The sequence below is a fragment of the Heptranchias perlo genome, chromosome 4, assembly GCF_035084215.1.
Source record: "Heptranchias perlo isolate sHepPer1 chromosome 4, sHepPer1.hap1, whole genome shotgun sequence".
Lineage (NCBI taxonomy): Eukaryota > Metazoa > Chordata > Chondrichthyes > Hexanchiformes > Hexanchidae > Heptranchias > Heptranchias perlo.
Genome location: NC_090328.1, coordinates 85,247,735 through 85,269,888, shown reverse-complemented (window position 1 = coordinate 85,269,888; position 22,154 = coordinate 85,247,735). Strand labels below are relative to the sequence as shown.

The following is a 22,154-nucleotide window of genomic DNA, read 5'->3' as shown; positions in this document are numbered from 1 at the left end:
TTTCATTAGTTATAATTAGTTCCTTTAAACTAAAACTGAGAGACTGGACAAATGTTTGGCTCGCACCTATCCCAAAAAAAACTGAATATTCCCCAACCAAGCTGGGCACAGCTGAAAAAGAGATGAACTTGACTATGATTATTACAAATGTAGTTTAATTTTCATTCCACAAACCCAGAAACATGCTTTGGAGGTAGCACTTGTATATCAGACTACAGGCAGGCATAGGAGACTCCGGAAATCTTTTAATTTTCTTTTGGAGATGATATTCCCCATAACACTGGCTCATTTCGAACAGATGTGCCAGGGTGATTCTTTTCTAAGTTTAATAGTCAAACATGGTTTAGGCCTGTAGCTGTACATGCACAAAGCCTCTCTCATGCACAGTGGAATATTGGAGGGCAACTGGAAAATCTTCCTAGGACCCGAGCTGTGCACACTGAGAATATGATTTTTCTTTTGAAAAATGAGCAAAAGCAAAACAAAGCCTCCAAGAACTCAAACTTGGCTTGCTTCACTCGAACATTTTAAAATTTATATAAGTTTGGATTTTAGGTTTGGTTTAGTGCTTCTCCCGAGTTTAAGTCTGGGCAGTAACAAAACAGCTGGAGCTACATCTGCATCACAGTGTGGTAAGGATGAGCAAATGGGTCAGGCAACATTTGCCCCTCTGAAGGTTATATGCTTTGATGTGGTTTCTCTGAGTAACATACACTCTGCTGTTATCATTTTGCATGCTGCAGTCTGCATCCGCTCGGTACAGCTACAATAAAGTCGCCATCTGCTGTCTTCTCAATGCCAGGAAAAGCATTGGGAATAATGCCAAATGATATCTTTAGTAAAGTGACAGTTACTATTTTTTGTTTTTCTGGTTTGTATGTGTCATCAACAAACTAGTACATCACGACTTTAGTAAAACGTTCTTTTCCACTTTTTTTTCTTTTTCCTTGTGAAGGTATGCCATACTTGTGAAGAACTGATATTTAGTGCTGGATCTGGCTTTGAAACAAAAGCCAGGGAAACATGAAAGAAATTAGATCAAAGGACTTACCTGTTTCCCTTTAAAAGCTAAATCAAACCCAACCTGCTCTCTCATCCCTGGGGTAGAGTTTGTTGTCTGTGTAATCAAGTGCCTTCTTCAGCTCTGGAAACTGATGAGTAGGCTGCACCTTCATCCATTATATTATTTATACATCAGGAAGCATCTTATACATTAGTTTGAATTCTAGGCTTTTTTTAAAACCACAACAGCAACAACAACGGAGAAATAATTTATATATTGAACTTTACAGCATTAGTACAAGCTTTTTATATGTCAATTTCGCCCAGCTGGCCAAACTGAATCAGAAAGTTGTGGGTTCAATTCCTATTGCAGGCTTGGGCACATAACCTAGGCTGATAGTGTATTGTCGGAGATGATGTCATTGGAAGAAATCTTAAACCAAGGACCTAAATACCTGCTCAGGTAGACGTAAAAGATCCCATGGAATTATTTGAAAAAGAGCGAGGAGTTATTCATGTCAAGAACCCTACTTTAACCAAAAACAGATTAGCTGGTCATTCATGAGGCCTTCCTGTGTGCAAACTAGCTGCTGCTTTTTCCTACGCAGCAACTGTTACCACACTTCAAAAGTAATTCTTTGGCTGTAAAATATTTTGGGGCATCCTGAGGATGTGATGAAGCTCTATATAAATGGAAGTTCTTTCTTAACTGTGACACTTTTAACTCCATATATTCTGCAAAAGTAGAACTGAACTAAAACCTTCCAAGTTCAAAGAAATAGTTATTTTAGATTTTAACATAAACTAACAAATTATCTGTGAGTATACTTGTGAGTATTTGTCCAGATAGATGCCAGTTAATTCATCTCGTGGATTCAGCCCATCCAGTCCTAACTCTTTCAGCAAATGTGATGAATGTATTGGCCCCAAATTTCCTTCGGGCCAATGGTGCACTTCTGGCATAAGTCAACTGGGAGTGCAGTGGTAGCTGAACAAAATTGGGCAGGATCCAGATATACCAGGTTCCAGCCCAGCCAGCCAATTTCTGAAGGGACCAGAGGCAAGATCTCCATCTGCCCCAAACATGGCCCATGACTTTAGGTGCAGAAGTGGGGACCACTGAGAACTCCAGGGCAACATTTTTCCCCTGATTGGCCCTCTTATAAAGGGAGCCAACCAGGTGCGTTTCATTCACTTCGGGGTGGGTGGAGGGCCTTCCAGCAGCCTGCTCAAGCGGTCATTCAAGACCACATTTCTCACGCCCCCTCTAGTGGGCACCAAAGATGTGTCAACATTAGTGCAGGCACCCACGGTAACATAACAAATAGGTTGACTCCATCTCGGTTCTGGATACTCCAACATGGTCAGGAGCAGAGGCTACCAGCAACCAGTTGAGCTGGTCCCCATTAACAGTCTGTTTTACAGAAATCACTTAGATGGGATAATTTTCCAACTGTGCACTCCTGATGGGGAAGCTTGGCCACCCAACTTATGCCGGGAGTGCACCTCTGACCCCAAGGAAATTTGGGGCCAGTATATTCATCACATATGTTGAAAGAGTTATGACTCGTGGACTGAATCCACAAAATTAATTAGCTGACATACGAACATAAGAAAATGATAGGCAGTTAAAGACCAGCTGGTCCATCAAGCCTGCCCCACACTCATGATGGCTGGAGCATCATGACTAGACACTTCTTAACCCCCTCCCCCCCCCCCCCCCCCACCGGCAGTCATGTAATCTATAATCTATCTATCCAAGCAAACGCTCACAAGTGCATTTTCAGAAATTTGGGTGCCAGATTTCTGAAACGTTTCATGGTAGGCGGGGCTTCCCCCTTGAGAGTACAAAGTCAGAAAATTACCTAATACTGACTCTTGCATATATTGGGTAAACATTTTCAATTTACAATTACGCTTGGTCAGAGTTAGACCTAGATGGTTTTGCAAATACATTTACTTTTTGCCTTTTTAACACCTATAAATACAAAAATATCACTGCCAGGAAAACCAGCACTAACAGAGTTGAGGACAATTGCAGTACATTTTACTAGTAAGAGATCAGAGCTGACAGATTGTGCAGCTCAAGCTGCAGCATTAATTATGGTTAAAATCACAAACGGTGCCCTCACTTAGTCAAAAAAATGAGTTTCTACCAGAAAAAATTAGCTTGTCTTAAATTGACAACATTCCAATAGCAACTCTCAGGCTTTCTTGTAACTTGCAGAAAAAGAAACAATGCTGGCAAGTGGTGCATAGCATCTGTTTTCATATGCTAAGCAGATTCAATAACTTATTATACACCTCTAAGTAGCACATTAGTTAATAGTTATAAGATATTGCAACTGGAAGCAAGTGCCAATATGCCCTTGGTGAGTTCCACAGTATGTCTCTGCTCATATTTCCTCATCCATGCTTTATCTCAGATAATCTATATAACTTTCAAACACTGCTCATATAGTTATTGAATTCACTGAATCTGTCTGCAAAAGACAAGGAAGGTTTGTTCTTACCTCTCTCGCACTGGGGACCAGTAAATCCATATACACAGGCACAACGGTTAGGTCCAATACAACGACCACCATTCTGGCAACCACTTTCACAGACAGCTGTAACACAAAGAGAAATGAGTGTGTTTTACTAGTGTCTGCACATTCAAGTTTCTAAACACTAGCGGGGAAAACAAAACTGTGCTCAATGAAATGCTTAGCACCTCAAGGGAATATTTGGGAAACTGCCTCAATCGTTTCCACAGATGTCCACCTGCAATTAATTTAATTGAAAGTTCATCACAGAAACTATCACACTAAAGTTAATTTCCTTAGAATGCTATTTTATTGAAGAACCATACTGTGCAAAGTGTAATCTATAAGGGTAAATGAACCTCCATCTGAATGTAATGTTGGTGCCGAACAATGGACTGACATGTAGTTTGAGAATATTTGTCAGGGTAAGTAAAGTTGAAATCAAACTGAGCCAATATAAAACCACAGCACAAGTGCTGCAAAGGGGACATATATTTTCCAGTTTTCAGTTCTAAGAAAGCGTAAGGTGAAACTTTCTAACAGGAACTTTCACCATAGTCTTATGCTAGTCTGGTACATTCTTCACATATCTCAACAAATATTCCTTACAGTGAATGTCTGACTCAGCCATCCGTATCCCACTATAAACACACTTTCTAGCAAGTAAGCACAGAATGACATTGGCAGTAGGCAAGGAGAAATCTCCAGAGTAAATTACAGTGCTGTCCTGACTGAAGGAGGCTTTATAGGCACGAATGACAAATATGAAATTAAATAACAGAAAAAGTGGGATTGGCCCTTTGTTCCACAAATTGAGGAAAACCCCATAGTGATTTAGTGATGAGTCACAAGTGGGCTATAAAAGTTATAGAATGAATTCAGTATCCCACTATACCCCAAATTCAGCCATAAGCTAATATAATATTTTTTATTTGAAATTACTTTTAATTAAATGAAAATGTTTCCACTGAAAATAGTACTTTAACAACTTTAAGGAGCTGTTGTAGTATCAGTAGTGGGATCATGACAAAGAAAATCAGGAATTAAATACATATATCAAATATTTTTAAGCATGATTTTGTTAACATGGAGGCAACAGGCACCAATGAAACTGTACTCAATATATCGCCACCAGGAAGGACTGGAGGAAACTGGAAAGATAATTACTACCTTTGATATGCCTGTATATAGAACATAGTGACTTAAAAATATATTGTTTCATCTCTTTTTGAAAATGCATTTATCAATCTGAAGATTGCTAAGGGCCCGATATTAGGAGGGAGGCGAGTTGGCAGCGGGGGGTCAACTGGGCGTGTGGGTAACCCGCCCAGTAAAATCGGTGGGTTTGGCACGCGATCGAAAATAAATTGAAGCCACTTACTTTGGCTTCCGGGTTTCGTGCTGGAAAGCTGCGCAGCGGGCGGACTGCGCACCCGCATCATAGGCTGTCAGTTGGAGGAGCCCTATTTAAAGGGGCAGTCCTCCACTGACTGATGCTGCAGAAAATAGGCAAAATGACAGCATGGAGCAGCCCAGGGGGAAGGCTGCTCCCAGGTTTAATGATGCCTCACTCCAGGTCTTATTGGATGGGGTGAGGAGGAGGAGGAGGAGAGAGATCTTCCACCCGGCGGATGGGAGGAAGTGGCCTGCCTCTGCCACCAAGAAGACCTGGCTCGGGGTGGTAGAGGCGGTCACCAGCACCACCAACATATCACGCACCTGCATACAGTGTAGGAAGCGCTTCAATGACCTAACCAGGTCAGCCGAAGTGAGTAATCTTACTCATTCCCCTACACTCCGTCTGCCACATCACCGCCCCCACCCCACACCTCCTTCTGTACTGCCAACACTACTCTATCACATCACTACTCACACCCACTGAACCCTCATCCTCATCTTACCTGCACTTCCTCACCTCCCCAGTACTCATCCCGCCACTATCACTCAACCCAATCCTCATACAATCTCATGGCTCTGTCTCATACTCACCCTCTCATGCATCTCTTTCACGGTCAGCCTCACCCCACCTGCCACTACCTGTGCTGCAGCCACAGGGCATGCATCACATGTGTAGTAGGAAGTGTAAGGCAAACGTGTTGTGAGCATGAAGGGGATGCACAGGGGTGTTTGAGGGTTTATCATGGTTTTTACTTATATTTGATTTCTGATCAACTCACATTACATATTATATTGTCACCACTACTGCCACGTCTTGGCCATTCTTGACTGGCTTGTGCAATAATGCCCTTTCATGAGGTTCTCCATGAACACCCTTGATGCCACCCATTGGGTCACCCTACAGTGGGTGTATGTGTAGTTGCACGACTACTTTGTGCAGGTTCCTGTTGCGCAGCACTGTGTTGTGTAGCTCCACATGGCGGAGGTGGACGGCGTGCCTGGCGAGGCTGGTGATGTTGCTCGTCCTCCAATGGAGTGATGAATGCAGCTATGGAACCCCCCTAACCCCTCATCCTGACAGTGTGAGTATGAGGGGGTCCGCAAAGTAGGTAAATGTGTTTGGACAGTAGAGTTTAGGGTATGATGTAATCATTTTGAGTGTGGAGACAACGGTGTGGCAGGCAAAACTTTGTCAGAGTGACAAAGTGCCCTGCTGCAATGAATGAGATAATCCCCCCAACTGTCAAGGAATCCTCTGCATCTCCCAAAGGCTGCTGACTGAAACATGTCTGCAACAACAGGGAGTGTTTCCCACAGCATGGGAAACACGCTGAGGAGAGTCCAAAATCACATCCCTGCTAAAATCTCTTCCCAATGAGGTCTGTCATCGACCTCAAGTACCTCCCTAACTATTAAACTGTCATCCCGCTGGCTTTAATTGCAGGTGGGAGTCCCGGGTGCGGGGGCTGCGCGTGCACATTGGGGAACCACATTGTGGGCGGGTTGGAGCCGGGCTCCGGACCCGCTCCGGGATTCCCCAATTTTAGGAAACCCCCCGCCACGAACGCACCCGCTCGGCCATCCTAAAATTGACCCCTAAGACTCTGTTAGTGACATTCAAAGTGAATACATGATTAGTTTGTTGGCTTCTATTGAATTAAAGAACAAGAGCAACTTATTTGTTAAAAAGAACTGAACAGCACAGTTGGAATAAAGTTCGACACAGGACACGTACATCGTGTATATATAGGAAGATAAGGACAGAGTTTATGAGTTAGAGCTCCCATCGCCGAGGTTCATGAGACAGAAGTGCAGATCCCAGAATTTGAGATTGGACTCACACTCCCCCATAATTTTCCATCTATTGAATTTTATGGGTGGAAAGTTGCACAGACCAAGAAACTGACTCACTGACCTCTCCACCTGAATTCTCAGTGAATGCTTCCATCGCACAAAGCTCTGTGCCGTGAGCACTAACTCATAAAATTTATCCAGTGGTGTCATAAAGGGAGAAGTGATTGTTGATCCTAATAGCCTTTTCCTGTTCCTAAAAAAAAATATTTTCCTATGCCATAGGTTTTATAATGTGGGTCCTGGACCCAGGGAGAGCCCAGAGGCTCCCGAGGTCATCAAGTTTCTCTCGATTTTTTAAAAATCAGATTTCTCCATTTGTTTACTAGCACTTTACTTCTATTACTGTGTACTAATAAAATAAACATTTGCTACATAATGCCACTGCTGTCCTTAGGGTAGCTGCTCCTGTCATTTTAGACATTAGAGATGTTTGCAGGGGGTCCCCATATAGAAAAGTTTGAAATCCTTTGTCTTATGCTAAATGGGCTCTGTTCATTCATAAGGTTCAATTTACTACCTGTTATCAGTACATTAAACTAAAGAATAAATAAATGGCTAAGAATTTTTATGGGTACTTTTGTAGCAACATGATTTGGTATTTCTGATGAAATCGTAAACACATTCTATAAGAAAATATTTTTTTTTGGAATTGCTGAATAGAGGATATCTTCATAAGCCCATTTTTGACATTGCTACAAATAATTCTTACTCTACAGTTTATTGAGTAATGTATTTATTTTCCATAATAGCATTTATAAAAGAGCTAACGACAGCAAAAAATGTATCCACAGATTCAAATTGATTAAATTTGAATGTGGAATTTAATGTCAGAACCTTTTTATCATTGGACTGCAGTGATGCATTCTAATCTTGTTGTTGAACTGTGACTTATATCACGTATCCATCAGTAAAATCTACTTACGCTGTCCACAGTGAGTTCCTGTGTATCCTTTCTGGCACTGGCAATGGTCTTCTGCACAATTCCCTCCATTCATGCATCTGATATTGCACTGTTGAACTATAAAAAGGTATTAATTTACCATTAATCTCCCACAAATACCACAGTAGAAATGATGGTTATAATCATAGCATGGTAAATGAGCCATTGATTATGATTCTTTTAATGTAAAGTTTTATGAAAAAATCAGGCCCATTCTCCTATAATACAGACCAAGCTACGACAGTTTCTTCCAATAATAAGTGAATTATAGAAAAGCTTTAATTATCAATCCCTTTATTTAATACAATAGTATTGTTACATAAAATACTGCATTTCACATTATCATACTTCTTAATCCTTTTCGTGAGTTGCTGAGGTACATAATCTAAATTGTCATTCGGCTACTACTGTACCACATGCAGGTAACAAGACTTCCAAATTGGTAAAAGAATATGCTTAGAAACCTACGGGATTTAGTCCCACAATTGGGCGAGATTTGTCCATTGGAGCAGGTGCACATGTTGGGACGTGAACAGAATCCATCACCACAGGTGTTTCGACAAATAGCTGTAGGTGAGAAGCAGTAGATAAATATGACGAAGCAAGTTTCATTCTCAAGTGAGGGATTTATGAGATTACAGAGCATATTTGCTGGGTCTGATTATATATTATTAAATTAAATTTTTGCAAACATTTTACTGAATCAAGTACTGCAGAATTTATCATGGTTTTTATTTTCATGCATATTTGTGAAAACAATATGTTAATGACTCGGTCCTTTTCTGAAATATATTATTGTCTGGTGGCTCTTGATTCTAGCAACATTGAATTCCTTTTGCTGTGCTCATTAAGGAGACAGTGACAATATTAGAGGATTAAGTTTTTTTGGGCACATGGTGATAGCACTGGGCCCTCCTAGTTCACAGAGCCAGTATACCAATTTGTAACCATAGCCTCCCTTACATTGACTTCTCTGCTGTCTGAACCCTAGGATCTTGGAAAAAAAAACAATAGGGATAGCTGTGCACTACTGCATCAGCTTGGCTCAGTAGCTGCACTCTCACCTCTGAATCAAAAGATTTTGAGTCCAAGCTCCACTCCATGACTTGAATATATATTCTAGGCTACTGTCTTTTGTATGAAATGTTAAATCATAGCGTGGTCTGCTTATTTATGTAGATATAAAAGAAAAACAATGCCAGTATTCAAAGAAGAGTAGGGAGCTCTCCCAGTGTCCTGGCCAACATATGTCCCTCAACCAAAACAGATAGACTGGTCAGTTATTTGCTGTGTGTGGGTCCTTGCTGCGTGCAAATTGGTTGCCACACTGTAACAACAGTGACTACACTTCAAAAGTAATTCATTGGCTGTGAAATGTTTTGGGGTGTCCTGAGGTCGTGGAAGACACTATGGGGTTGAATTTCCACATGGGATCTCCCAATCATCTGCCATAACTTTGGTAGATGATCCTCAGAAACCCCAGAGAAACAACATAAACACTGTGTTTATGCCGTTTCTCCAGAGTTTCAGCGGATCTTCTGCCAAAGTTAAGGCAGACGACCAGGAAACTCTCCCCCACCCCCCCCCCCTCACCCCACTGCCACCAGAAATTCAAAAGTTCTTTCTTTTATTGACTCATTGGCTGGGAAATTCCTCAGAGTTGCTCCCACTCTCCTGGTGTTACTTCATTAGAAATGCTGCGGAAACTCCAATTACACAAGCAAACAGGGTTTCTGTCGCACTTCTGGTGAAGTAACACCGGTGGAACAGGAGCAGCTCTGAGGAATTTCCTGGCCAATGTCTGATAAATGGTTTATCACTAATTATTGTGCATTAGATTTAAACCTAAGTCTACAAAGCTACCCCAATGGCCTAGTGGTGTAGTGCTAAGCCATAAAGACCAGAAGGTCCCATGTTTGATTTCTGGTTTCCTCTTTAGTTAGTTGATCTTAACAGGCCAACACTTGGCCTCAGATAGAGAAGGGGAAAAAATCAACAAGGGTTCCAGTTCTTGATTGCCATCCTGCAGTAAAGTAAACAATATGGATGCCAGATAAGGACAGGATTGAGCTTGCCTGTGATGCCCTCCAAGCTGATTAGCTTGTCGACACTCACTGGCTAGCATGTACATGAAGAATAGCCACTTAGATGAGATACCATAAGAATTCCAGCAACCATAAAATCATACTCTTAACAAGAGTCAGCATCTTCAAGGATGGTGAGGAGAAATTCAACAAAAAGAAACCAGAGCTGGAAGGTCACAATAAACTAGCCTCCCCGACCCTCCCCTCACCCAGTTCCCAGACCGTGCCTGTCATTAAAGGACTTTAATAAGATTATGTTGGATGCACAAAAGTGCAAGATGCCTTCTGTATTTCTTAATTCACAATTCCTCCAATAATGAAGCAGCCCTTGCCAGCCTACGATATGAACAGGATAATATTCAGGCTTAGGCTGGCAAATGGTGCAAATGTTACCTGCCACTTAAGTGCCAAATAATGACCATCTCAAACAAAAGAAATCCCAATCAATTCCCTCTGACCTACAATGGCACCAGATTCTCTGAGCCCACCACCATCAACATCTTACTGAGTCACCATTGACCAGAAGCTTAACTGAACCAGCATTATCGATACAATGGCTACAAGAGCAAGGCAGAAGCTGGGCACTCTATGATGAGTGGCTCACCTGCTGGCTCCTTAAAGCCTCTCCAGCATCTCAAGGCACTCAAGTCAGGAGTGAGATGGAATAGATACCACTTACCTGGATGGTGGCAGCCGCAACAACATTCAAGAAGCTAGACATCATCCAGGACAGAGCAGTCCACTTGATTGGTGCCCCTGCCACTGAACTCAATATCCACCACTGACACACTGTGACTGTAGTATGTAAAATCTACAGAATGCTCTGCAGCAACTCATCAAGCTTCGTTCCTCCTTTGCAACCTCTACCACAGGACAAAAGCAGCAGTGTCGAGGGAACACCATCACCTCCAAGTTCTCTCCAAGTCACACACCATCCTGACTGGGACATAAATCACTGGTCCTTCATTATTGCTGGGTTAAAATCCTGGAACTCCCTACCTAAAAGCATTGTGGGAGCACCATCACCACAAGGACTGCAGCAGTACAAGGAGAAGGCCCACCACCATCTTCTCAGGGCAATAAATACAGTGCCAGCTTCATCCACATCCTGAGAACAAATTTTTAAAAAGTACTCCTTTGGGCTGTTTGAGTGCTTGGACATTTACAAAGTTATTAGAACAGCCTAGCACAATCCAATTTTTGACATGACTCACAGCACAAAACAGCTGGCGTAGGAAAAAATATGATGAGAGTGACATATCTCTATGCTAGATTGTCTATTATCCTCTGATTTAGGGATTTTGTGTGCACAGCAGGTGATTAGTATAGCAAAAAGTTTTTTTTTAAAACTTATTGTTTAATAACTTAATATCTTAAAATTCATACTAATGATATGTGGCTAATGTTATATTTCAGACTTTAGTATGTGAACAAAATTTCACTTATGCAACAAGTATATTAAATAATTTTAAAAACACTAATAGGAGTGGAACATCAATGGGGCCAGATAATATTTTTGTATGCGCTCAACCTTTCAGGATAAAACATTGCTAATTCCTGGTTTTTACCTGCATTTAATTTTCTTACATAAAAGCTGAAAAAAATCCAAGGAAATTAAAAAGAAACTTAAAATGAGGACCTCCTCTCCTAAGCAGATACATTAAAGAGATCCCCCTACACTACGCTGACCACATACTAGAACACTCCACCTCACATGATCAGCCTTTACCGTACTTGCATTAATTTTTTCATTTTGCCCTCTCACCTTGTTCAGTGCTACTGATAAATTAGCACCAAGCCAATAGAATGTTTTGTGGCCTTGTGCCCACTTGGAACTGGAATGAGACTTTCCAACATACTTAAGACTCTCAACCTTCAGAGAGAGCAGACACTTTCATCCCATTTGCTGAACCAGATCCATAGCCTAATGCCAATCGTGAAATATTAGTACTTGACAGAATCCCTAATTCCTCTGCCCATGCTGGGTGCCTATATCAATTTTAGTAACTTCAAAGTTCTTTTTTTAAGATTCTTTTTTCAAATGTATTCTTTGGTACTTTATTGGCCACATATTATGTGAAGCATGATGGACGCATATATGCATCATTATACTCTACATACAGTCCGAGATTATTAACCTTTAGAGTGCTGACAGATACAAGGAAAACCTTTTCCCCTGTGTTAGCCAATTATTCAAGCTAGGACTCAGCAAAATCTACCCTGTAATATATACACTTTATATTACAAATGAAAAGTTTTTAAAAGTTTACTTCTTTCGATAGCCCCGTCGATAAAGGCACTGCTTGGTGGTGCACAAGACATACTGGCCAGAAGATCCCAGACTCGAGTCACAGCCTGTGTTGAGTCGCTAGGGCAACAGTTCAGAAGATACAATTGGGATTATTTTCCTGGGATAGAAAAATATCGGCCAGGATCCCTGCTGCGACTTATATCCAGCGACTTCTGCTGGAAAGTGCATGCATATGGATGTCGGGTGAAAACAGAATCATGATTGGCTGTGCTACTCTCTTTGGTCAAATAGCCTACAATTTTTTTTATATATATTTGTTCTCGGAACGTGAATTACATTGGCAAGGCCACATTTATTGCCCATTCTTAGTTGCGATGTAAAGATGGTGATGGGTCTTCTCCTTGAACAGCTGTAGTGGTGATAGTACTCTCCCAATGGTGTCAGATACAGATTTCCTGAATACTTACCCAGTTTTTCTAGGCTCATACATGCACATTGGTCAGTTGGGCAAGGTATAGAAGAGTTGCTAGCATCCTTGGAACCATACCCTCCCCTGAGTTAATGACTTCAGGAAGGGACAGGAGAAAAAAATGTTTATTGCTGCTCTCCCTGTCTTCCCCTTTTCTCCCTTGTTCAGACTTCCTCTGTCTCTTTACTATTTTCATTTCAATTTTACATTATTTCTAATCTATACATTAACTTTTCTGTTAGATTATTTATATTTAATTATTGTACTCACCTTTTTCCCTGTGCTTTCAGTGCCCCATTGTCCGTTCTGGAAATGGAGCTCACACCTCTAAATATTAATCTCTAACTGGCTGAAAACTGGTTTCAAAGGTAATTTTTCAACTAACTGATCCCTAGAACATTGAAGTTTAATCCAGCCATATCACAAGAGCAATTAGGCTAAATCTATGATACTTATACAATTTTGCACACTCAATTAGTTATTGAATTGGTGGTCCCTGGAATGATAGATAGACTTTCATAGAATGTACAGCACAGAAATAAGCCATTTAGCCCAACTGGTCCATGCCAGTGTTTATGCTCCACACGAGCCTCCTCCCATCCCTCTTTATCTAACCCTATCAACATATCCTTCTATTCCTTTCTCCCCCCTGTACTTATTTAGCTTCCCCTTAAATGCATCTATGCTATTCGCCTCAACCACACCTTGCAGTAGCGAGTTCCACATTCTAACCACTCTCTTGGTAAAGAAGTTTCTCATTTATTATTATTCCTTATTTATTTATTAGTGACTATCTCATACTTATGGCCCCTAGTTTTGGACTCTCCCACAAGTGGAAACATTTTCTCTACGTGTACCCTAATGAACCCCTTCATAATTACTCTAACAGGTCACCCCTCAGACTTCTCTTTTCTAGAGAAAAAAGCCTCAGCCTGTTCAGCCTTTCCTGATAGGTATAACCTCTCAGTTCTGGTATCAAACTGGTGAATCTTTTTTGCACCTTCTCCAATGCCTCTATATCCTATTACTAATATGGAGACCAGAACTGTGCACAATAGTTCAAGTGTGGTCTAATCAAGGTTCTATACAAGTTTAATATAACTTCTCTGTTTTTCAATTCTATCCCTCTAGAAACGAACCCGTGCTTGGTTTGCTTTTTTTTTTAAAATGGCCTTATTAACCTGCGTTGCTACTTTTAATGATTTGTGAATCTGTACCCCCAGATCCGTTTGTGCCTACACTCTGGGATTGTGCAACAGTTTTATCCACAGATTTTCCCCCTTTTCTTCTGGTGATGAGAAGATGCTGACTCTTGTTAAGTATCGTTCAATGCGTACTGGGCAGTTCTCCAGTATCGTACCCAAGTATCCACTCTTCAAGTACGAGCCCAGGCAATGAGTGTCAGCAGGGTAATTGTTCATAAGAACATAAGAAATAAGAGCAGGAGTACATAAAGGGCAAAAGGGTAACTAGGGAGAGAGTAGGGCCTCTTAAGGATCAACAAGGTCATCTATGTGCGGAACCACAAGAGATGGGTGAGATCCTGAATGAATATTTCACATCGGTATTTACGGTTGAGAAAGGCATGGATGTTAGGGAACTTGGGGAAATAAATAGTGATGTCTTGAGGAGTGTACATATTACAGAGAGGGAGGTGCTGGAAGTCTTAACGCGCATCAAGGTAGATAAATCTCCGGGACCTGATGAAATGTATCCCAGGACGTTATGGGAGGTTAGGGAGGAAATTGCGGGTCCCCTAGCAGAGATATTTGAATCATCCACCGCTACAGGTGAGGTGCCTGAAGATTGGAGGGTAGCAAATGTTGTGCCTTTGTTTAAGAAGGGCGGCAGGGAAAAGCCTGGGAACTACAGACCAGTGAGCCTGACATCTGTAGTGGGTAAGTTGTTAGAGGGTATTCTGAGGGACAGAATCTACAGGCATTTGGAGAGGCAGGGACTAATTAGGAACAGTCAGCATGGTTTTGTGAGAGGAAAATCATGTCTCACGAATTTGATTGAGTTTTTTGAAGGGGTAACCAAGAAGATAGATGAGGGCTGTGCAGTAGACGTGGTCTACATGGACTTCAGCAAAGCATTTGACAAGGTACCGCATGGTAGGTTGTTACATAAGGTTAAATCTCATGGGATCCAAGGTGAGGTAGCCAATTGGATACAAAATTGGCTTGACGACAGAAGACAGAGGGTGGTTGTCGAGGGTTGTTTTTCAAACTGGATGCCTGTGTCCAGCGGTGTGCCTCAGGGATCGGTGCTGGGTCCGCTGTTATTTGTTATTTATATTAATGATTTGGATGAGAATTTAGGAGGCATGGTTAGTAAGTTTGCAGATGACACCAAGATTGGTGGCATTGTGGACAGTGAAGAAGGTTATCTAGGATTGCAACGGGATCTTGATAAATTGGGCCAGTGGGCCGATGAATGGCAGATGGAGTTTAATTTAGATAAATGTGAGGTGATGCATTTTGGTAGATCGAATCGGGCCAGGACCTACTCCGTTAATGGTAGGGCGTTGGGGAGAGTTATAGAACAAAGAGATCTGGGAGTACAGATTCATAGCTCCTTGAAAGTGGAGTCACAGGTGGATAGGGTGGTGAAGAAGGCATTCAGCATGCTTGGTTTCATTGGTCAGAACATTGAATGCAGGAGTTGGGATGTCTTGTTGAAGTTGTACAGGGCATTGGTGAGGCCACACTTGGAGTACTGTGTACAGTTCTGGTCACCCTATTATAGAAAGGTTATTATTAAACTAGAAAGAGTGCAGAAAAGATTTACTAGGATGCTACCGGGACTTGATGGTTTGACTTACAGGGAGAGGTTAGACAGACTGGGACTTTATTCCCTGGAGAGTAGGAGGTTAAGGGGTGATCTTATAGAAGTCTATAAAATAATGAGGGGCATAGATAAGGTCGATAGTCAAAATCTTTTCCCAAAGGTAGGGGAGTCTATAACGAGGGGGCACAGATTTAAGGTGAGAGGGGAGAGATACAAAAGGGTCCAGAGGGGCAATTTTTTCACTCAAAGGGTGGTGAGTGTCTGGAACGAGCTGCCAGAGGCAGTAGTAGAGGCGGGTACAATTTTGTCTTTTAAAAAGCATTTGGACAGTTACATGGGGAAGATGGGTATCGAGGGATATGGGCCAAGTGCAGGCAATTGGGACTAGCTTAGTGGTATAAACTGGGCGACATGGACATGTTGGGCCGAAGGGCCTGTTTCCATGTTGTAACTTCTATGATTCTATGATTCTAGGCCACACGGCCCCTCAAGCCTGCTCCGTCATTCAATAAGATTATGGCTGATCTTCGACCTCAACTCCACTTTCTTGCCCTATCCCCATATTGTTTGATTCCCTTAGTGTCCAAAAATACTCCACACATACTCTCTGCTAGAGGTCCCTGGACAGTGCCCTGGTATTTTCTTCCCCTCGCTAGCCTGGGGGCACGGAGACCAGCTTCTGCCCTGACTGATCTCAGCTAACTTCAGCACAGACTGGGGATTGAATGTGGGACTGTCTGGGTTAGTACAGGACCATGATAAAGGCCTTTCGTGTTCTCACTAAAACATAACGGTGCTTCTTGCTGCATCAGCAGCAAAGCCACTCTGATAATTGGCTCATTCTGCAGTGCAATGGCACTACATTGGGGGCTGGGGCTCCCCTCAGCCCATCGTTATGGGATGTGATAATGTGAGGGGGCTGGGACACCCCACAGCTCATTATTATGGGATGGCGGTAATGTGAGGGGACTGCGACTCCCCCTCAACCCATCATTATAGGATGGTGGTAATGTGAGGGGGCTGGGACTCCCCACAGCCCATTACTGCTGTTACTATGGAAAATTCACATTAAACCTTCAAAAGTACTTCACTGGCTGTAAAACGCTTTGGGATGTCCGGAGGTCGTGAAAGGAGCTATAGAAATGGGAATCTTTTTTTGTTGGTTGGTCGGAGCTGGAGCAGGAGTAGTGGGGGGGCATTGGTTGGTCGGAGCTAGAGTAGGAGTAGTGGGGGGCATCGGTTGATCGGAGCTGGAGCAGGAGTTGTGGGGGCTTCGGTTGGTCGGAGCTGGAGCAGGAGTAGGAGTAGGGGAGGGTTTTGGTTGGTCGGAGCTGGTGCAGGAGTTGTGGGGGCTTCAGCTGGTTGGAGCTGGAGTAGGAGTAGTGGCAGGGGGGTTTGATTGGTCGGAGCTGGAGCAAGAGTACGAGTAAGAGTGGGGGAGGCTTTGGTTTGTCGAAGCTGGAGCAGGAGAAGGAGGGGTTTCAGTTGGTCTCGAGACCCTTGGATTAGGGAGGAAATCACAATCCAATGATTCCTGCTAGAATAAGTGTTTTGTGCGAGGATAGGATTAGATTTGTCCAAGAGGGAGAGAAGGATAAATCAGGTATCTATAGACCAGTTAGTTTAATGTCTGTTGTGGGCAAACCGTTAGAAACCAGAATTTGAGATAAAACGCGTGAGCATTTAGAGATGCATGTGATAATTATAGAAATAGTATCATAGTAGCTACACTGAACATAGAAGTCACATGAAAACAGGCCATTCGGCCCAACCATCATTTACCCTCCACACGAGCTGTATCACCAATATGAGATATTTCAACAGCAGCAATGTAAGGGTTAATGCAAACTTATGACCACCTGGGAAAAGTGTTCTGCTATTATCAGGAGCTCATTTTATTGAATTTTAATCTCCTCCAGCTCCATTTGGAGACCAGGAAAACATTGAGAGATTTAATAACAAAATCTGTAATAATGAAGCTGCATTTTATTTTTCATTTAATTGTTGATAAGCACATGGAACATTACAGCATCACCAAACTATCTAGCTATGCTAATGGATATGCACTTCTGTCTGTCCAAACACTAGCATAATTTGGCTAATGTGATCCCCAAACTGATGTCTCAGCATCCTGGTGCTCAAATTTCAGTTTGGGATTCTGGTCTTCCTTTGATTCCAATTCATTTTGGTAATGAAAGAGAAAATTTGCAAGCCACAAATAATAATTTGCCATCTGCACCTAAAATAAAATTCAAACTTTGTAGTGAAAATAATGGCTTAAAAATTAAAGCCTTATGATAACAAAGATAATATATGAACATATTTGTCATAACTCTTTTACATTTATTGTGTCCAGATGTTTTTTTCATACACGCTGTATCATATATTTTATTTAAACATTGCCATATGTTCAAATATTACATTGCGTCATATAATATCACATCCCATAGTATAAAATGCAAAATCACGTGATTAGGAATAACAGCACTTACGGACAATGCACTGGTTTCCACCAGGTAACGTTTTCCATCCCGGGCAACAGTAGGAGTGAAATCGAGAGCCACAGACATTTGGCCTGTGATGCATACATTGAAAATCAAAATCATTCAAAAATCGTAACACTTTAAACAGAACACTTTAAAAGGAAACATAGTGTCACAGATTAAGTAAAAGTACAACCAACTTCTAGCTTAATTATAAACAACACAGAAAACATATACAAAACCAATTCATGTTTTGTACATAAAGATAAAGTTACTGATTTTCCCAAATTACCTTAAATGGCATAAACAACATGCAGAGGAATAGAAACTCGGCAAGTATCGAAGTATATTCTACTTTTTGAAGTCAGAAAGGAAAGCCATATTTTTTTCTGGTTTCTGCTATCCTACCATAAATCTAAGAATTCTAAGTAGGGAACGTTAATTCATCAATTTTTTAAAACTAATAATTTTACCCAGCTTGTCTCTGAAGGGATTGGCTTTTTTAAAATCATTTTGAAATAAGACAAATCCCTACTTTCTTCAGAATGATTGCAGTCTTCCATGTCTGTGTAAGTTTTGGAACCCATTCTGCATTGTACATAACAGATTTCCTATACAAATGACTGACCATTTTTCTCACAATAGAGGATCTAATTACTTTATTCTAACAGTTCCTAAAGGATATGTTCTGTAGGCTCATAAGTAATATTTAAACTGCAAGAACCAATAACATTCACTTTGGAGTTTCGCAGACAGCAACTAAAGCAATTTAGTCAACCAACTTTTAACCCAGATTTATAAGTCTGCCGAATAGTCTTCTAACAAGATCAAAATGATTCTCATATTTAAAGGGTAGGCACTCAAAACATCATAACCTGTCCTTTTTCAACACAGATGATGACTGATCAGCGTTGCATTCTCAGCATTTGCAGCTTTTATTTTACCTTCTGATAAAATCTGACTGTACGTGCAGATGATCACTGCTACACATAAACAGAGACTAAGGAGAATGTCTTTATAGAAATCCGGGAAATCTCTAAGAATGCACTCAATGTTCATTTACTGTAAAACTTAAATGGGTGACAGTTCATCGGGAAGTCTGCTTTTACACTAAAACATAATAGCCACAGTACGTTACGTTAATATTCCAGTCCCTACCTATACAAGCACTATGTTTTGAACAAAATTACACATATTAAAACCTATGTACTTTTTGTTTCTTTTAAAAAAAAAATCATGTGTATACCCTCTGAGCATATCCTGCTGTCCTCTTCTTCTCACTCTGTTGGCTGCTTCCCTCATTTCATTTGGAGTGAATCTTTGTGCTTCAAAGTCTCTTGGATATTGCTGTCCCGTCACTTTTTCCACCGCGATGCCCGCTATTGCTATACATCCCAGCAGAAATTTCCAACAGCACTGTATTCCCATCCTGGGAACACACTCGCTCCTTGGCTTTTTGAAGGATTTCCAGATCAAGTTTTGTTTTAAAAAGAATAAATTCACAGTCTGCTAATCAGATTAGCGATTACTTTATAACTCGGGCTCCTCTCAGCTGTTCCTAAAATCTGGTAAACGTTTTGATTTTTTTTTTGTTTCGAAGTTTGCAAAAAGTTTTGGTTCTAGCGGCGGAAAGCAAGCTGCGGCGTAATGCTAGGACCCAAGAAACGAAGAACTATCTGGGTAGGGTGGTAAATGCATGAATGTAAAGGCTGAAGAAAGGTGCCCTGTTTAAGAGATCTAAAGCGTACCTCAGATCTTTGCAAAAAGCCGCCAGTCAGGCGAACTGAGACTGAGAGACTGCGGGGCGACGAGGGGCTTTTCACTGGCTGCTGTCAATGGGGAGCGAGCACGAGCACGTGGGTTTAGGGGAGGACTTAGTTCAAGAGGCGAGGAGCGCCCTCATTTACTTCATCCGAAGACATTGCATTAGCTCCACTGGGTGGTGCAACCGAAACGGGAGAGGAATCGAATGCCGACTTTTCCTTTTCTTATGCATCGACTTTTTTTTTTGTTGTTTTTATGAAGTGAAGTGATCTTAACTAATTCGGAGAAATAAATATTTATCTCTACTTTTATCTGTTTGCATAAAGTCTTGGGAATAGCCACCCGGCACCGCGAGCAAGGGGCGCCGCTGACCGGAATCGTCTCGGAGAGGCACAGCCGCTGATTTGCTGCCCATTCATTTTGCTGGACAGAAAGTCACGGGGCTGCACACCTGTGCTCTCACCGGCAACTGTCACTCCCCCGCCGGGAGCGTCGGATAGCGGACTTCACACCGTTCTCAGCCTCTCGGGAATTGTTTCATATTTCCAAGGTACCAATAAAAATAAAACACTTTACCAAGCGTCCATTTACTTCATTTTCTCTCAACTTCTGCCATAACCCGCGGCTCACTTTGAGCAACCCCACGGGAGATCCGCTAATATAATAGGTTTTGAAGAAAACTAAACAGACCATCAACAGCAATCTTGATTTGTCACATTTGCACACGTATTTGTCAATAATGTGACTCCTAACATTGCAATCCACATAATTGTATATTAATAACCTTTTGTTAGCATTGCAGTTTATCAAAGTTACCATCTTCAGCCAGAAGTGCCGAGTGGATGATCCATCTCAGCCTCCTCCCGATATCCCCACCATCACGGAAGCCAGTCTTCGGCCAATTCGATTCACTCCACGTGATATCAAGAAACGGCTGAGTGCACTGGATACAGCAAAGACTATGGGCCCCGACAACATCCCGGCTGTAGTGCTGAAGACTTGTGCTCCAGAATTAGCTGCGCCTCTAGCCAAGCTGTTCCAGTACAGCTACAACACTGGCATCTACCCGACAATGTGGAAAATTGCCCAGGTATGCCCAGTCCACAAAAAGCAGGACAAATCCAATCCGGCCAATTACCGCCCCATCAGTCGACTCTCAATCATCAGCAAAGTGATGGAAGGTGTCGTCAACAGTGTTAGCAAGCGGCACTTACTCACCAATAACCTGCTCACTGATGCTCAGTTTGGGTTCTGCCAGGACCACTCGGCTCCAGACCTCATTACAGCCTTGGTCCAAACATGGACAAAAGAGCTGAATTCCAGAGGTGAGGTGAGAGTGACTGCATTGCTGCAGGAGTTCCTCAGGGCAGTGTCCTAGGCCCAACCATCTTCAGCTGCTTCATCAATGACCTTCCCTCCATCATAAGGTCAGAAATGGGGATGTTCGCTGATGACTGCACAGTGTTCAGTTCCATTCGCAACCCCTCAGATAATGAAGCAGTCCGAGCCTGCATGCAGCAAGACCTGGACAACATCCAAGCTTGGGCTCATAAGTGGCAAGTAACATTCGCGCCAGATAAGTGCCAGGCAATGACCATCTCCAACAAGAGAGAGTCCAACCACCTCCCCCTGACATTCAACGGCATTACCATCACCGAATCCCCCACCATCAACATCCTGGGGGTCACCATTGACCAGAAACTTAACTGGACCAGCCATATAAATACTGTGGCTACGAGAGCAGGTCAGAGGCTGGGTATTCTGCGGCGAGTGACTCACCTCCTGACTCCCCAAAGCCTTTCCACCATCTACAAGGCACAAGTCAGGAGTGTGATGGAACACTCTCCACTTGCCTGGATGAGTGCAGCTCCAACAACACTCAAGAAGCTCGACACCATCCAAGATAAAGCAGCCCGCTTGATTGGCACCCCATCCACCACCCTAAACATTCACTCCCTTCACCACCTGGCTGCAGTGTGCACCATCCACAGGATGCACTGCAGCAACTCGCCAAGGCTTCTTCGTCAGCACCTCCCAAACCCGCGACCTCTACCACCTAGAAGGACAAGGGCAGCAGGCGCATGGGAACAACACCACCTGCACGTTCCCCTCCAAGTCACACACCATCCCGACTTGGAAATATATCACCGTTCCTTCATTGTCGCTGGGTCAAAATCCTGGAACTCCCTTCCTAACAGCACTGTGGGAGAACCGTCACCACACGGACTGCAGCGGTTCAAGAAGGCGGCTCACCACCACCTTCTCGAGGGCAATTAGGGATGGGCAATAAATGCCGGCCTTGCCAGCGACGCCCACATCCCGTGAACGAATAAAAAAAAATTTTTTAAAGTTGCTAATTTTTATTAGCATATGTAAATAAGTTGCTTAGTCTCTGAATAAACCTGCAGGTTGTGCACACTTCTTAAAACCCAAACCACCCACAGGAAAATTGTTTTTCACTCATTTGTGAAAATATGCAACTTGTCTTTGTTCACACCACCATTGAAAATCCAGTGTTGATCATAAAACTCATTTTAGGATGCATTCACTTTGCAACTCCAGTGCCGTCTCAAAGCAGTTTCCATTTTGTAAAG

The 22,154-nt window shown here is 42.3% G+C and overlaps 1 protein-coding gene across 1 annotated transcript in view; it reads right to left on the bottom strand.

The window, feature by feature from the left end:
- The window catches only part of LOC137321079 (fibrillin-2), a 394,436-nt gene extending 374,873 nt beyond the window's left edge, over positions 1 to 19,563 (bottom strand). Inside the window, exons 1-5 of the mRNA XM_067983259.1 lie at positions 19,043 to 19,563; positions 17,806 to 17,888; positions 8,188 to 8,286; positions 7,702 to 7,797; positions 3,516 to 3,611 (exon numbers count right to left, since the gene is read on the bottom strand). Of these exons, the coding sequence (XP_067839360.1) occupies positions 3,516 to 3,611; positions 7,702 to 7,797; positions 8,188 to 8,286; positions 17,806 to 17,888; positions 19,043 to 19,224 (556 nt within the window). The 5' untranslated portion in view covers positions 19,225 to 19,563. The remainder of the gene's footprint in view (positions 1 to 3,515; positions 3,612 to 7,701; positions 7,798 to 8,187; positions 8,287 to 17,805; positions 17,889 to 19,042) is intronic.
- Positions 19,564 to 22,154: the final 2,591 nt, after the last annotated feature.